The 17273-nt window shown below is 38.5% G+C and overlaps 1 protein-coding gene across 1 annotated transcript in view; it reads right to left on the reverse strand.

Moving 5' to 3' along the window:
• Window positions 1–4085: 4085 nt before the first annotated feature.
• Window positions 4086–17273, reverse strand: part of LOC130034751 (peroxisomal testis-specific protein 1-like) — a 50839-nt gene continuing 37651 nt past the window's right edge. Inside the window, 2 exon segments of the mRNA XM_056126364.1 lie at window positions 4086–4392; window positions 4394–4521. Of these exon segments, the coding sequence (XP_055982339.1) occupies window positions 4086–4392; window positions 4394–4521 (435 nt within the window).

The raw sequence follows: 17273 nt of genomic DNA on the forward strand, positions 1-17273 counted from the left end.
ATTTTATTATCTTTCTAATCCTAGATGATAATGTTAAAAGCATTTAAAAGCATTTTCAGGGACTCTGCTTGTCTTTGACCTGTTTCCAATGCCAAATTTCCAGTTTGAGTCTTCCTGAAGTCTAGTTAGCAAGATTTTCTCAATTATTATGTTTTTCTGGGGTATTTTTCAAAACATAGCACTGTCACCCCATTGTTCATCGATTTTGCTTGAGTGGGCGCCAGGAACGTCTCCATTGTGAGACTTGTTACTGTTTTTGACATATAGAATACGTCGCAGTTAGCTTGCCAGGCTCTGCCTTGGGCGCAGGATACTCTTGGTAGCTTGCCGAGCTCTCCGAAAAGGACGGAGGAATTGAACCCGGGTCAGCCACATGCAAGGCAAATTCCCTACCCACTGTGCTATCACTCCCAAGACATAGTAAGATAAATATTATTTAAATTAGTTCTCACAGATGCGAGAGTACATTATTCTAAATTAGATCTACACTGATACCTGTCTTTTGTTTATGATTTTTTGTTGTATTTTGGGAATATTTTATATTGTATTAAACTTTGCATTTAAATGAAAGAAAGAATCCAGAGTTCTGACATCCGTCGACGATCAAGAATCAGGGACGCTGTCTCATTTGCCAAGGTGTCGAAAATCAGATGGACTGGTCACGTAATGAGATTTAAAGACGACCGCTGGACTAGAGCTGTTACCGACTAGATTCCACGGGATGTCAAAAGACTGCGTGGCCGCCCACCTACCAGATGGTCAGACTTCTTCATGAAGATCATGAACGATCAGTTTGAGGCACTTCATGTTCCCGGAGCGAACAGATGCCATTGGGCTACACTAGCACGCGACAGAGACAAATGGAGACGTTACTGGTGCACGCTCGAGCAAATTGACGACTAATGGGAAGTTAAGTGATTAAGTGAAACTTTGCAAGTCTGGGATAAAACAACTAGCTAATTTTTTTTTCTTTTTGGGTCACACCCGGCGATGCACAGGGGTTACTCCTGGCTCTGCACTCATGAATCACTCCTGGCAGTGCTCAGGGAACCATATGGGATGCTGGGAATCGAACCCGAGTCAGCCGTGTGCAAGGCCATGTGCAATAGCATGCCCTGCCCTCTGTGCTATTGCTCCAGCCCCAGCTAATATTTTCTAATGACAAGAATATATTTCAAAACAAGAGTCTTTTCACTATTAAGTATAAAATATTTTAATGTCACTAAATTGTTTTGTTGTTTGGTTTTGGAGTTACATCCAGCAATGCTCTGGGCTTACTCCTGGTGGTATTCAGGAGACCATACATGGTGCCAGTAATGGAACTGAGGCTGATTGCATACAGGTCAGCACCTTTCCCACTGTACTAGCTCTTAATTTTTTTAAACTTTTATTTTGAAATAAGTAGTTTAGCTACCTTTGTATGAAACGGTAAAGAGATCTCTTTCCTGTACCTTTTACTTAGTTACTCTCCTCTTTGCTATCCATAACTGCATCTTGCAAAACTATAGCACAGCATCACAATCAGGATATCGGTATTGATATAATTGTTCCATTAAGAAATTTCCCAATACCTGACCAGAGCAATAGTACAGCAGAAAGGGTGCTTGCCTTGCATGTGGCCAACCAAGGTTCAGTACCTCGCATCCCATATGGTCCTTCAAGGGCTGTCAGGAGAAATTTCTGAGTGCAGAGCCAGGAATAACCCCTGAGCATCACTAAGGGTGACTCAAAGCAAAACAAGAAAAAGAGTATTTGTCAACACAATTCTATAACTTTTAATGTTACATAGTGTATAACCTTTTTGGGTTAGCTTTTTTTTTTTCATGCGACATAATTATCCGACAGTTTAACTATGATGTTATAAGTTTTAAGTATACCAATACTATTTTTAATGTTGCGTGGTTTTCCCAGGCATGTATGGTGAAATTGACGTATAAAAGCTCCAATAAATGAAGTCAGGAGACTAGAAGAGAGTGGCCTCGCATGGCAATCAGCAAAGTACAGGATTCAATTTACCTTGCATCTGGCAATGGGAAGTATTTCCTCACCCAGCTAAGGAAGAAGGAGGCAGTTTTTTCTATACTGAAGATGTCATGGAAAGCTGGTGCTGGAAGCAGAAAGGGACATGTCTGGCCATGAGACTACTTTCCAAATTGCTTTAGATTCGTTCCTGAAAAAATAATTGTTGGTTGAACTGTCACTGTCACTGTCCTCCCGTTGTTCATCAGTTTGCTCGAGCAGGCCCAGTAACATCTCCATTATGACACTTGTTACTGTGTTTGGCATATTATTTTTTAATTTGAGTTCAGTACATTCTGTGGGTGACCTGTATAGAAGTCTGAAGACCTCCCGCTAACAACTGAGCAACTGAAGTTGGTGGGAAAGTGGGGCTCGGTGCTCAGACTGGGTTAGCTGTCCCAGATCCTGGAGTCTTAGGGTAAATCAGGAAACATCTTGATCTGAGATGAACTGCTAAGCATTGATTTCTCCAGAGATATCATTTGGGAATTATTTCTATTTCATGACATGTTTTATCTGGGGACACCACTCTCAGTATGTGAATCGGTCCGTTGAGGAATCAGGCTATTCCACTGGAGCTGCATCAGTGTTTAGCAGTTTGTTGTTTTTAAATTTGGAAGCTCTCATAGAGCTGTATTGGCCTTCAGACAAATTCTTTGGAGATAAACTTCCCAACCGGAGTTATTGTCAATATTGAGCCTCTGGATTTACATTCAACCTGATTGTATACTGGGAAAGGGCTATTTCATTAGAATTGTGCGGTTTTTCTAAGTACTCTGTGGTTTTCAACTCAGTTTCCTTTTGGAGACCATTGAGAAGATCCTGTTTTGATAAAAGTGAAATGAGATCCTAGGTGACTGACTAAATGTGTAAGGAACATCCCTCCTTCTGAAGCTCCTACAGGCTTAGATTTTCAGGACTATGTGCTTTTCGTGCACATTTCTAACTGAGTAGACTGAAGCAATTAAATGTAGCATCTCAGTGACCTTTATGGGAAACTGTGACACTCACATTTTCTCTTCTTAAAGCAGAATTGAGTAGCCATTGCTTTGAAATAGATAAAACTGAATAAAATATATCACTTAGTATCTGGGAATCTCCAAAACTTGTCGACTATGAAATTGCCTACTTGTGAAGAAGTCTTTTAAGTTAAAAGAGACACACAAAATTTAAGGAAAAATAAGTTCCCTTCCAAGATTCTCCCTTAGTAACTCAGTATGGGAGATATCCATCCCATTTCCTCAGGAAAACTGCTTCTTTCCAAGTCTCCTCCAGATCCTTCCCCCTCCACACATAAAACTTTCCCATTCAAGTTTTATCCTTCTGAAGATGCAAACAAACCTCAGCTCTTTTATCTTCCTGCAATTTGATTTAGATCAAATTGTAAATCATAGTTAAAACTTCTGAAAGTAACTGAAGACACTTGTAGGTTTTGTTTTTTCATGGTCAATAAAAAAGTATTTATTTCATTTAAAAATACTTTTCAATAACATTTTCTTACACAGATGAAAATGCACACATAGAACTTATTTATAACAACAAACTTTAGTACTTGTAATACTTCTGAATTGGGGGAGAGAGGATCTATGAGGTAGACAGAAGGTAAAGGGAGAAGACAGTGCCTTGCGGTCTGGCCTCAGGCAACAAATGGCTGGAGGGCATGGAACCCAGAGAGAAGCCCAAGAAAGCATCTGTTTGTGTCCTCTAGTTTGAGGATGAGGTTCAGCTTCATTCATGGAAGGAGATCTTAGAGGCTTCTTTACGAAGAGCACTGGCATTCTCTGGTGTTTTCTCAGCATTCTTTGGGCTACCATGAAACTAGTGGCTCTAGACATCTCAGTGCTCATGGTTCTAGATATCTCACAGCTCATGGTTCTAGTTATCTCATAGCTAGTGGCTTTGAGCGGACAAATGATCAGTGAGTTGACAGCTTTCCAAAATCCATGCACAAACCAACAGTGATGGGTAAAAAGACAGATATAGAGAGGATCTTCTCCCCACCCATTCTGAGGATTCAGGTTTCTTCTCAGAGGGCAGAGAGAAACAACTGGATGCCTGCATTTCCTTTACATTAAATGGTTATTCCAGAGAAAGTGCAGGAACCTATCAACTCTTCCAAAGAAAAATATGACAAAATGAGCCAATGCATCTCTGCCTTCTTGTTGAAGATCCTTATGAACCATACTACAATTGATTGTGTCCCCAATGTTTCTTAGCTGCATGGCCAACTTGGGGATTATTTCTTTCTGATTATGGTTCTGCCCAATGCTATTATTCTTGGACTGAGAAAGTAGGTTGTGATCTGGTTTTCTTGCCATGGCCGAAAGTGACTGGTTGCTGACAAGTCTGGTCGTGTATGCTTTCTGAAAACTGTTTTACCCACAGTAGTCTGAAACAATTCATTACTTTGGAAGAGGGATTCAGAACTTCTTTAGGTTGATAAACAATGACGTCATGTTTTTTTCTTCTTTTTCCCTCTGCATCTGCCCTTGGCAGTGGAGTCTATGACAATCCACTGAGGGCCAAAGCAATAGTACAGTGGGTAGGCATTTGTCGACCTGGGTTCGATCCACGGCATGTCATATGGTACCCCCAAGCACTGCCATGAGTAATTCCCAAGTACAGAGTCAGAAGTTGACACTTGTAGATTTACTGAAGAATTTGACAAAGTTATGCAAAAATGATCAACCTAGCTTTTTTTTCTGATTTCTAAGAGTAAATTCAAATACTTCTTTGTTGAGGATCAAGCCAAAAACCAGATAAAACCAGATTAGAACATCCTGATGAAATATTTAGATAAACAAAACCCTAACTTCTGGCAGGAACCCTAGGAAAATGGCTGATAGTTCTCAAAATGATTTCACAAGCTTTTTCTGAACTTATTGATTGTAATAAAGTATAGCCTTGCACCTAAGAATTGGAAGGAACTGTTTCTGATTATAACTGCTTCAAATTGTTTAAATAATAATAGTTCCAGGAGTCAGGAATATAGTAGAGGGTTAAGGCTCATGATGTGTCTGTAGCAGACCACAGTTTGATATCAGAAGCACGTGGATCCACCTTTGTCAGCTGGTGCCAGACAATAGAACCCCAAGTACCAGAAGGGTGACCTGGGATTCCTGGTACTACAAGAGCCAAACAGCACTCAGCCTTCACATTGACCTGCTGGTCCAGTTGAGTGAGAATTGCCAAAAGAGCCTCCAGGGCCTCATGAGGATTGAGGAAACCAAATTTAAAAAGTTTAGGAGTCCATAGTGACAGTGTAGTGGGTAGGGTAGGTATTTGCCATGCCACCTGGGTTTGAACCCCCTGATAACCCCCACCCTAGCCTTCCAGGAATGATCCCTGAGCACAGAGCCAGGATTAAGTCCTGAGTATCACTGGGTATGGCCCCAAATCCAAAATAAATAAATAAATTATAAATAAATTCCAAGTCTACCTGCCAGTACAAAATCATCCAGACCAACCTGCATTTAACTCTGTGTTTCTTGGCTAAGATAACCAGAATAGCTGGGAAATTTTGTCCATTCTAGGTCTGCTTAATTCAAATAAATCAACTTGCTTTGACTCTAGAGGAGTCATTTAAAGAAAGATTAGAGTCCAGAACAATAGCACAGCAGGTAAGGTGTTTGCCTTACAAGCAGCTGAACTAATTCTATTCCCAACATCCCATATGGACCCCCAAGCCTGCCAGAAACTCAGAACTCAGAGCCAGGAGTAAGCCCTGCCTGAGCATCACCAGGCATGGCTGCAAAATAAACAGACCTTTTTCTAAAAAAGAAAGATTTCAAAGATCCTTAATCTTCAGCCTTGACAAACCAAGATTCACACATAGCCTAGTCTTCTCTCTCTTCTCTCCCTGCCTCTCTGTGTCTCTGTTTCTGTCTCCTCTCTCTCTCTCTCTCTCTCTCTCTCTCTCTCTCTCTCTCTCTCTGTTTGCCTAGTCTTTTTATTTTTTTCTGGTGGGGCCTCCCAGCAGTACTTAGCAGAGCCCTTCTGGCAATTCTTTGCCCACCAGGTGAACTATTCTATGTGAGAGCCCTTGGGGTCAATGCTAGAAATTACCCAGACCACCTGGTAGAGTTTGAGAACCACCAATGCTGCACCCAGTGGTGTGGTGGAATTGTGCAGTGATCTGGTTTCAGTTATACAGTGTTCCAATACCCATCCTCTCTCTGCCAGTGTATGCATTTCCTACCACAAATGCTTTAGTTTCCCTCCCACCAACCCCCTTTGCAGCCTGCCTCTATAGGAGGCACTTTCTCTCTCTCTCTCTCTCTCTCTCTCTCTCTCTCTCTCTCTCTCTCTCTCTCTCTCTCTCTCTCCCCTCTCTCTCTTTCTCTCTCCTATCTCCCTCTTCTTTCTCTTTCTCTCTGTCTCCTTTTGGGAATTATGGTTTGCAAATACAGATACTGAGAGGTTATCATGTTCACTCCTTTATATACTTTCAGCACACAGTTCTTATCCAGAGTGATCATTTCCAACTATCTTTGTCATAGTGTTTCCTTCTCTATTCCAAATTTCTTCTCCCCCAGTACTTGAAGCAGGCTTCCAACTATGGACCAATCCTCTTGACACTTGTTCCTACTGTTCCTGGGTAGTATTAGTCTAATATTATGATTTTTATATGTCCCACAAATGAATGCAATAATTCTATGTCTTCCCCTCTTTTTCTGACACAGTTCACTCAGCATGATACTCTCCAGGTCCATTCATTTATAAGCAAATTTCTACTACTTTGTGTAGTATTTCATTGTGCAGATGTACCATAGTTTCTTTAACCAGTCATCTCTTCTTGGGAGCTTGGGTTGTTTCCAGATTCTGGCTATTGTGAATAGTGTTGCAGTTAACATAGAAGTGCAGTTGGCATTTCTGCTGTGTGTTTTGGGGCCCCCTGGGGTATATTTCCAGAAGTGGTAATGCTGGGTATGGAAGTTCAGTTTTCTTTTTGAGGAATGCCCAGATTGTTTCCCTAAAAGGCTGGACCAGTCAGCATTTCCACTAACAATGGAGAGTCCCTTTCTCCCCACATCCATGCCAGCACTGGTTGCTCTTGTTCTTTTTGGTGTGTGCCAGTTTCTGTGGTGTAAGATGATATTTCATTATTGTTTTGATTTGCATCTCCCTGATTATTAGTGATGTAGAGCATTTTTCCATTTGTATTTCTTTTTCAAGGAAATTTCTGTTCATTTTTTCTCCCCATTTTTAATAGGGTTGGATGTTTCTTTTTTTTTTTGCTTTTTGGGTCACACCCGGCAATGCACAGGAGTTACTCCTGCAGTGCTCAGGGGACCATATGGGATGCTGGGAATCCAACCCGGGTCGGCCGCGTGCAAGGCAAACGCCCTAGCCGCTGTGCTATCTCTCCAGCCCCTCTTGTGAAGTTTCTACCAGTGCCTTATATATCTTGGATATTAACCCTTTATCAGGTGGGTATAAGGAAAATATTTTTTCCAATGTGTGGGCTGTTTTCTGTATCTTGGTCATTGTTTCTTTTCAGATGCAGAAGCTTCTGGTTAGTTTAAGGTAGTCCCATTTCTTTATCTTTGCTTCCACTTGCTTGGTCAGTGGTGTTTCATCTTTGAAGAAAGGCATGCATCTTAAACCCTGTTCTATCTCTCTGGCTCCAATAGCCTAGGTTTTGTTACTACTGTAAAAATCAGGACATTGCCTTAAAGTATTCCAAACTTTTGCAGCTTTCCTAAGTGACTCTTTAAAGACTTTAAATTCCAAGTTATAGGGCTTCCAGGAGAAAAGAAAGGAAAGGGGAGAGGCTTTTCCCAGTTCTCACTTATCAGCTCATGAGACAGCTCTCAGGATGAGAAAAACATCTGTCTTATTGAGATAGCCATACTTGAGACACTTAACCCCATGACTATATATTATAAACAACCTTCTATTCAAAGTACAAAGCAGTTCAAATAATGGTTTTATTAAACTCCAAAGAGTTCCTGTCTCTGAACCTATTCCTTTTTGTTTGGGCCCCCAGGGCATCAGTTTTTTCTTTGCCCCTTTGCCCACATAGATTTAATATGTTGATAGTTCTTTGGAGAGCTGACTGATCCCACAGTCAAAAATAGTTTCAGCTCAATGATCTCTTGATAAATATGCTAAGATACATTTTAATAATTGTAGAACCTTTGATCATTTACTTGCTGAGCATGGTGGTACCGTGTGATAGCAGTATCACCTGTTGCACATGGATAAATGCCTCAATAGATACTTAATTATGTGAAATTATGAATCAAGTGTGTATGTTAAAAGTTGCAGTGAATAACCCTTGGTCTTTTGATCTAATTAGCCAGCTGTGTTTGGGTTCAGTTTCTGAGTTGGTATCATGCAAACTGGATATGTAAAATTATTTAATTATGCTCTAAATAGTTATTATTAGGCTCACACTTGTTGTCAATAAAGCTTGTGTATCATCAAGGAGATAATACAGTCATCGGTAGGGCATTTGCCTTGCGCATGGGTTTGATCAATGACACTACATATGGTCTCCTAAGCCTGCCAGGAGTAATCTCTGAGCACAGAGCCAGGAGTAAGCCCTGATTACCACTAGGTATGATCCAAATACAAAAGCAAAAAAACTTGTGTAGGAACAAGAACATAATGGTGATAGAGAATTAGTGCTTCAAGAACATCTGCATGGTTTACAGTACCAACAAAATGTAGATTTAAGCAATGTCTGAACCGTTTTGTACCCACCTTGTTGCTTATATATTTGTGACTTCACTAGATTCCTAATCTGTGCATTTCTCTCCATGAGACACAATTCCAGAGAAGGGTCCTTCCTAATACCAAGGGACAAAAGGCCACTTAATGGGTTTGGGATAAATCTAGACCTTGTTCAACAATGCTTTCAGAGAAAGATGTGTTTTGAATTTATTTTGCATAATTTGTGAGACTTGGATTTACCTACTTTTTTTGCCATGAGATATCCAATTGTTCTTATAGAATATCTTTGGTTGAGCTTTTTAACCTCCTTTGAATTGTTTTTGCTTCTTTTTAAAAAAAAAAACAACAACATTGAATTAATGGAGAAACGGTCACACTGGTGATTGGATTGATGGTGGAATATTGAATGCCAGTAATGAAAGCATCATGAACAAATTTGTAAACCACAGTGTTTAAATAAAGGGAAAATATTGTTTAAAAAAACACTCTGACAAAGTCCACAAAGATAGTATAAGGGTTAGGTCATTTGCCTTAAATGTGGCTAACCAAGATTTTGTATAATTTCCCAATCACTGCCAGAGAACAGAGTCAGAAATAGTTTCTGAGCATGGCATAAAGTTGTCCCAAATCTGTCCTCCACCTAAACAAGAGAAGAAAATGTTATGGCCAAAAACTTATAACAATAAAAATGTAACAAACAAACAAACACTGTCCTCCCATTGTTCATGAATTTGCTCTAGCGGGACCAGTAATGTCTCCATTTTGAGACTTGGCATATTGAATAGGTCACAGGGAGCTTGCCAGGCTTCGCTGTGCATGCAAGATACTCTCAGTAGCTTGCCAGGCTCCCCAAGAAGGGTGGAGGAATCGAACCCGGCTTGGTTAAGTTGGCTGTGCATAAGGCAAACACCCTACCGCTGTGCTATCGCTCGAATCCAATAAAAACATAAAATCTTAAAAATTCTTTAAACACGAAGGAAATGAAAGATGAAGTGTTTGTTGAACGTTAGGAAATAGGTAGGAACATGGTAAGCAAAATTATGGTTAAGTACAGTGACTTTCCTTGAACCAGAGTCTGCTGAAGTGGCAGCGTGCAACGCAAATGACTTACTTCCTGTACTCTCTCAACAGTCCCAGTATTTTTAATGTAGATAGGCCTATGGGAATTTTTTTTTTTTTTTTTTTTTTTTGCTTTTTGGGTCACACCCAGTGATGCTCACTGCTCATAGGTTACTCCTGACTCTGCACTCAGGAATCACTCCTGGCGGTGCTCAAGGGACCATAATGGGATGCCGGGGATTGAACTCCTGGTCCGCTGTGCAAGGCAAGCGCCCTACCCACTGTACTATTGCTCTAATCCTTGTAAAATGGCTTTAAGGAAACAGTTCTTTTACTACAGCATGAGAAGTGCCCATACCACTTCCATCTAAATTTCATGATTTCTGGTGAAAAATCTGATTTTTGATTTCTGCTATTCAAAATGTTTTAAGCAGTTTAAAATGTCTTCTCTCTCTTTCCTTCTTTTTTCTCTCCCTCCTGCTCTCTCACTCTCTCTCTCTCTCACACACACACACAAACACACTTTCTAAACTATAGTTTTCTCTTTCTCTCTCTTGTTTCTAGTTTTTAAAAATTTGACTATTATGTATTTCATTCCCTTACCCCGAAAGAGCCCCCAATATGCCATCAGGCTACACTAGAACATGTCAGGGACGAATGAAGACGTTACTGGTGCCTGCTCGAGCAAATCAGTGAACAATGGAAGAACAGTGATACAGTGATATGTATCTTGGTGCAGAATTGTGTGTGTGTGTGTGTGTGTGTGTGTGTGTGTGTAGCTTCAGCTCTACATGGACTTGGGGAACCATATGACACAGGCAGACAAGCGCCCTGCTCTCAGTCCTATCTCTCCAGCCCCTTGATATAGATTTCTTTTATTTGTTCTGTTTGATATTTCCTCATCTTCTTGATTTTGTGTGTCATCTGCCAAATATACAAAGTTCCTAGATCTTCTTTCCTCAACTGCTCTCCAGACTTATATTTTTTTCTTCTAGAACCCTAAGTCAAAGGATAGATAACTCCTTATAGTACTTCAAGTCTAGAGGATTTGTTCTTTTTTAATTCTGTTTGCTTTGTAACTTTCAGGATGCCAATTGTTTTGTTTGGATGCTAATTATTTTCAGTTCTATATTTTCTAAACTGAACTGTACTGATCCCTAAAGTAACAAATAAATGTGGTAGAGAATAAAAACTATATTTTAAAAGGGTATAACTAGTGAAACTGAGAAAAATCAAAAGAGATAAAGGTATTAGAAATAAACATGCAGATCAAGAATTGAAAAGATTTAAAAATTGGAAGACACTATGAACAACTATGCCAATACATAAAAAGTAGATAAAGTGAGTAGTTCATATAAGATTAAAAGTTCAAATAACAAGACTTAACTAACAAGTAGATCATGTCTGCTCCTGGCAGTATAGTTAACTAGGTACACAGGATTTTTCTGCTAAAATACAGTTAGGGAGGCAGGAGATAGAGCAGCAGCTACTTGGGAACCTCCCCTTGTCAATAAATTTTAAATAAAGTAAAACTTGTTCTTGGATAAAATAAAACACATGTAATATTTAGTTAATTTTAAGACTGAAGATATCTATAAAGCAAGATGGTCAATTACAGGTAATTTCAAATAAAAGTGAATTAAACCCCAGTGGGTTCAGAAAGGAAAAATATATGCTTCTGAAACCAAAGTATGGATTGCAGGCAAAGTAAAGAATCAAAAGACTGCTATGAGAACAGAAAACTTTTTTTAAATTAAATTAAATTTTTTTTTCTGCTGGACCATATATTTTTTTCCAGTAGTATAACATTTATTTCATCATTTCAGTCAGATTATACAAATTTTTGTGCTTGGGTTTCAGTTATACAATGATCAAGTACCCATCCTTCCACCAGCTCCCATCCTCCACCACCACAGGTCCCAACATCCCTCTCATCCCCCATCCCCCCCATCCCACCCTGCCTATGTGGCAGAGCATTCCCTTTTTCTCTCCTCTCTGCTTTTGGGTTCTATGGTTTGCATGAGAGGCATTGAATGGCAATCATGTTTGGTCTATAGTCTACTTTCAGCATGTTTCTGCCATCCTGGGAGGATCCTCCCAACACCCTTTATTTGGTGCTCCCTTCTCTATCTGAGCTTCCTTTCCCCCTAGCACGTGTGGCTGGCCTCCAAGTCATGGAGCAAAATTGCTGGTACTAATCTCGGCCACTCCTGGGTGTTAGTCTCCCATTTTGTTACTTTATGTTCCCCAGATGAATGCAATCTTTCTGTGTCTACCCCTCTCTTTCTGACTCATTTCACTTAACATGATACTTTCCATATAGTACCACTTGTATGTAAATTTCATGACTTCACCTTTTCTAACAGCTACATTGTGTAAATGTACCAAAGTTTCTTTAACCAGTCATCTGTTCTCGGGCACTCAGGTTTTTTCCAGATTCTGGCTATTGTAAAGAGAACTGCAATGAACAAACAAGTGGAGATGTCTCTTCGACTATACTTTTTTGCCTCTCTGGAATATATTCCCAGGAGTGGTATTGCTGGGTCAAATGGAAGCTCAAATTCTAATTTTTTGAGAATCATCCATGCTGTTTTCCAAAAGGGTTGTACCAGCTGGCATTCCCACCAGCAGTGAAGGAGGGTCCCTTTCTCGCAACATCCGTGCCAGCATCAGTTGCTTTTGAGAACAGAAAACTTTAACATATGAAAGTTGTCTTACATGTAGTAGAATGAATTAATTAAATCCTGAAGCAAATAAGTCATTTCAAACTAGCATGTCAAAAAAGCAATTCTAAATAGAAAAACCAAGAAGCCCAATAGAATCAGTTTTCTCATTGTTTTAGCTCAAACATCATAAATGTAACTATTTGGAACAATAATATGAACAAAATAGATTTAATCAATACCTGAAAGATCATGAAATTTCAATTAGAGAAAGAACTTATATAAAGGAAAATTTCAGAATGTTTGTGACCTCTAACAAAATATTTTTTAAAATATGCAAAAATATTACCTATGGTTTTAATAAAATAATCATTTTGTTTAAACATCCCTGGTCATAGCATTGTCAATTTATTAAAAATAGTCAAGGTTAGTTGCTCAATCTTCAATAAATTCTAAAATGCTTTCCATTATAGATAGATGGGAATCAATCTTAATGTCTCTTCCTTATAAACAAGGAAGAAAGAATTGTGCCAGATTTAACAAAAAAAAAATCTTATAGGTATTTTGGGTCCAAATTAAGAGAGCTTTTGTTTACATCTTGAGATTAAAAAAAAATTGTATTCTATTTAATTTTTTTTTCTTTTTGGGTCACACTTGGCAATGCACAGAGGTTACTCCTGACTCTGCACTCAGGAGTTACTCCTGGCAGTGCTCAGGGAACCATATGGGATGCTGGGAATCGAACCCGGGTTGGCCGCATGCAAGGCAAATGCCCTACCCGCTGTGCTATCTCTCCAGCCCCTTTATTTTTTTATTTATTTTATTTTTTATTTTATTGTTCCTGTGGTGACTAGGGCTCCACACACTTGGATACTTACAGTCTCACACACTTTAGTTGCATTTAGTTACACACACCTGTTCGATGGCACAGTTTTGTTTGTTTGTTTTGCTTTGTTTTAGATCACACCTTGCAATGCTCAGGAGTTACTCCTGGCTCAGCACTCAGCAATTACTCCTGTTGGTGCTCAGAGATTATATAGACACCTGAGATTGAAATTTGGTTGATCGCATGGAAGTCAAATGACCTACATGCTGTTCTTTCACCCCGGTCCTGATAGCACAACTTTTTGTGCTAGTAGACTGCGATTGCTCTTGGCATAGAGAGTGGTGTTGGGATGAAATTCTTGGCCTCATATTTGTAAGACATAAATTTCTCCACTGGGATATCCTTGGGCAAGAAGTCATTTCTTCAGTGAAATAGAAAACAAACAAATAGAAAAACCCGCCACCAATCTATGGCACACCCCTGTAAAGGAGTGTGATCTCATTCCATCTCAGAATCTTAGCAGTGCTGAGGCTGATTGTTACTTACCCCTTTGTGGAAAGAACAAACATGGGCTTTGGTGGAATTGAATCCATCCTAACTGCATGGACAGTTAGGTACTTCTTTATATAAATCAGTATAAAAATATTTTTTTACCTCAGTAATTAAATCAGGATGGACAGTGTACAGTCTAAGCAATAAGTTCAAGATTTACCCTCCTTCCACCTGTAGCTCAATTTGGACAATTTGAATGTTATTTTCTGCATATGAAACCAGAAACTAAGGTAATATTTTAGTCCAATGAATAATGACATGAGGTTAGATAGAGTTATCCATTCATACAAAAAGAACTTGATAAATACATAATAAATATTGGGTGCCCAGAAAAAAAAGAGTAAAAGCTAATTCAGTAAATTCTAAATCTGAGGACAATGAAATTGTTAATTAGAAACTAAGATTATCTCTTAAAACAGCTTTGTGTCTAGGAAAACTTTTACCAATCAGGAATTTTAGTGCTAGGAAAAGAAAAAACACAAGACAATGAAAACTTTGCATGAAAGGTTTCTTTCATTTTTTTTTCTCAATTGACAGTTTTCACCCCAATCATCATGATTCTAAGCGGCTTCTAAATACAAGTGACTCTGTGTTCAGGGCTAGTAGTTGGCCTCAGGAAGATGAATGATCAGACCTACTCACCATATGATTATAAGGGTCAGGTAGTTTAAAAAGAAATTACAATCTGAATTGAACCAAGGATGAACAGTGTTGCTATTGAGCTACAAATCCCAGCTAATAAGCATAACCTTGTAAAGAGAGGTTAGTGTTTGGGAAACTGCATGTTCTTGCAGAAGGGCAAAGCTTTTGCAATATAAATAGTTTTAAGTGTACTAACTTTCATCTTTGATGCGTTACCCTCTGTGTTTAGAGTTTTGTGGGCTTGATTGTGAATATTAGAAACTTCAGCTACTAAAAAGATTGTGATCACAATCCTACATGTAATTAAAAAAATTTTTTTTAAAGATCCTAAAACTACATAAATATAATTACGTTTTCCCTAGATTTTCTTATTTTGAAGTGCTAAATAAAGTCAACACAGTTAAGCTTGTCTTAGTCATTTTTGGTTCATGAGTTTGGATGGTATCCCTGTTTAGCCTATTGTGTAGTAATTCAGCATTGCTCTTTTACGAGTATTGATTAATCCTCTGATTAATTTCTAAAACATAGATGTAGAGAAAAATATTAATTCAGAGATAAATATGTTTCAGCAAATAGTATGCATTGATTTGGGGTCCTCTAGATATATGTTTTTCTGAGTAAATCTAATTGAAGGAACAACTTTTAATCCCTATATATTCCACATTGACATAGTAGTAAGTTTTCCAGAAAAACTATGCAGGTTTTATTTTGGTATTCTACAAAGGTAACTGAACTAAAATATTGTGAGAAAAAAAGTAACACGTAGGTGTTTAAGGGTCAGTGAAATGATCCGGGCTTTTTGATGCCTTATTTTTCCAAGTGTTTTTAACATTGTTTCTCTGAGAACTAGAGTGAGATTTATTCCATAATTTTTCACTAAACAAAGAATGCTTAGAAATCTCCCATTTTGTGATTCCCAAAGCTATGTTTTATTTTAAAATTAGTGTGAGATAGCCTTTTAAGAAAATTATTGTACAAAGAGAAAATGAAAAGATCAACAACTCCTGCTAAATGCTTTCAATGTGACTTTTGTATATATGTAGACATGCTTTCATTCTAAAAATCTCCCCAAGTTCTGTGTAACAGAACAAAGAGAAATTGACTTTTTTCTCTTCTTTTGGATGAATCATTACCAGAAAAAATTAGTTGTATTGAGATCTTAAAGTAAGAGTAAATATTATTCCCAGTGAGAAAAACAACTATCTCAGTTAATTATCTTTGAACCTTTTCCAATCCTTTATTTAAATTTAAGTTCTTAAGACTTTTCATATTATCTAAAAGTAATTCTTGGCCTTTCTTGACCTAGTAATTCCTTTAAAACTATTGAAGGCTTTGGAAAAGCAGTTAACAGGGGAAGGAAAAATAGCAACAGACATATTTTAAGCAGGTAAAACTAAGTACAATTGTGTGTCATTTAACGAAGAAGAAATGTTTTAACAATTGTGTTGTTAGGCAATTTCTTCACAGTGTGTAAATCCTGAAGTACATAGATTGACCTAGATTGTCTAAAGTATATGTAGGAAACAGCATAGTGTATGGGGTCTGGATATATGCATAGCGTAATTGTAGTTATGTTTATTTAGGTTACAATAAACAACTAGAGGATTTCAGTTCTCAAAAGGAATGAGAACACTGTAATTGAAACAAAATACTTCTTAGTTTATATGAGAGTTACCCAAACTTTTTCCACTCAAGAAATATCTCAAACCTCTTATACCCAAGAAATGTTTTTGCAACTCCTGATATCTAGATGTATACGATAGGTATGCAAATCAAATATTTGCTGTTAATGAATCATAAAAAAATAGTTTTAAATGATCCCTATATTCAGTTGCACTAACTAATGGGGTTGCCACCTACAGTATAAGAAGCCAAAACTGTGGGCCTGGGAAATAGTACAACAGATAAGGTGTTTGCCTTGTAAGCAGCTGAGTTGGGGGTTTATCCCTGGTGTGCATATGGTCTCCCAGCACTGGCAGGAAGTGATCCCTGAGCACAGAGCCAAGAGTAAGCCCTGAACAAGCCCTGAGCACTGTGAGTTTGGACCAAAAAACTAAACCAAAAAATTTCCAAAAAAAATAAAAAATCCAAGGCTTGCATCATTGGTCTACTATGTTCTCAGGTTCATGCCTTTTTTAACCAGCAACAAGAATTAACTTTCCTTAAGACTCTAGTGGTATTGATTCAGTTCCATTGATGAAAAAACTAGAGAGACAGTTCTCACTTGCATTTCTTTCACTATTAATTGCTTTCAAAACTTTTTATTTAATTTCTCTGTCATCAAAATTGAAAAATAATTGCTAAGAGTTAAATAGGTGATAAAAACTGCAATGAAATCCTTTTTTTTTTTTAACTTTTATTAGTAAAACACCATGAGGTACAGTTGTAGACTTACAAATTTTTGTGCTTGGGTTTCAATTATACAATGATCAAATACCCATCCCTCCATCATTGCCCATTTCCTACCACCACGGGTCCCAGTATCCCTCCCACCCCCCCATACCCCCCATCCAACCCTGCCTCTGTGGCAGGGCATTCCCTTTTGTTCTCTCTCTCCTTTTGGGTGTTGTGGTTTCCAAAAGAGGCATTGAGTGGTCTATAGTCTACTTTCAGTATGCTTCTCCCATCCTGGAAGGATCCTCCCAACACCCTTTATTTGGTGCTCCCTTCTCTATCTGAGCTCCCTTTTTCCCTAGCATGTGTGACTGGCCTCCAAACCATGGAGCAAACCTCCTGGTACTAATCTCGGCCACTCTTGGGTGTTAGTCTCCTATTTTGTTACTTTATGTTCCCCAGATGAATGCAATCTTTCTATGTCTATCCCTCTCTTTCTG

The sequence above is a fragment of the Sorex fumeus genome, unplaced genomic scaffold (genome assembly GCF_029834395.1).
Source record: "Sorex fumeus unplaced genomic scaffold, SorFum_2.1 ptg000061l, whole genome shotgun sequence".
NCBI classification, from domain to species: Eukaryota; Metazoa; Chordata; class Mammalia; order Eulipotyphla; family Soricidae; genus Sorex; species Sorex fumeus.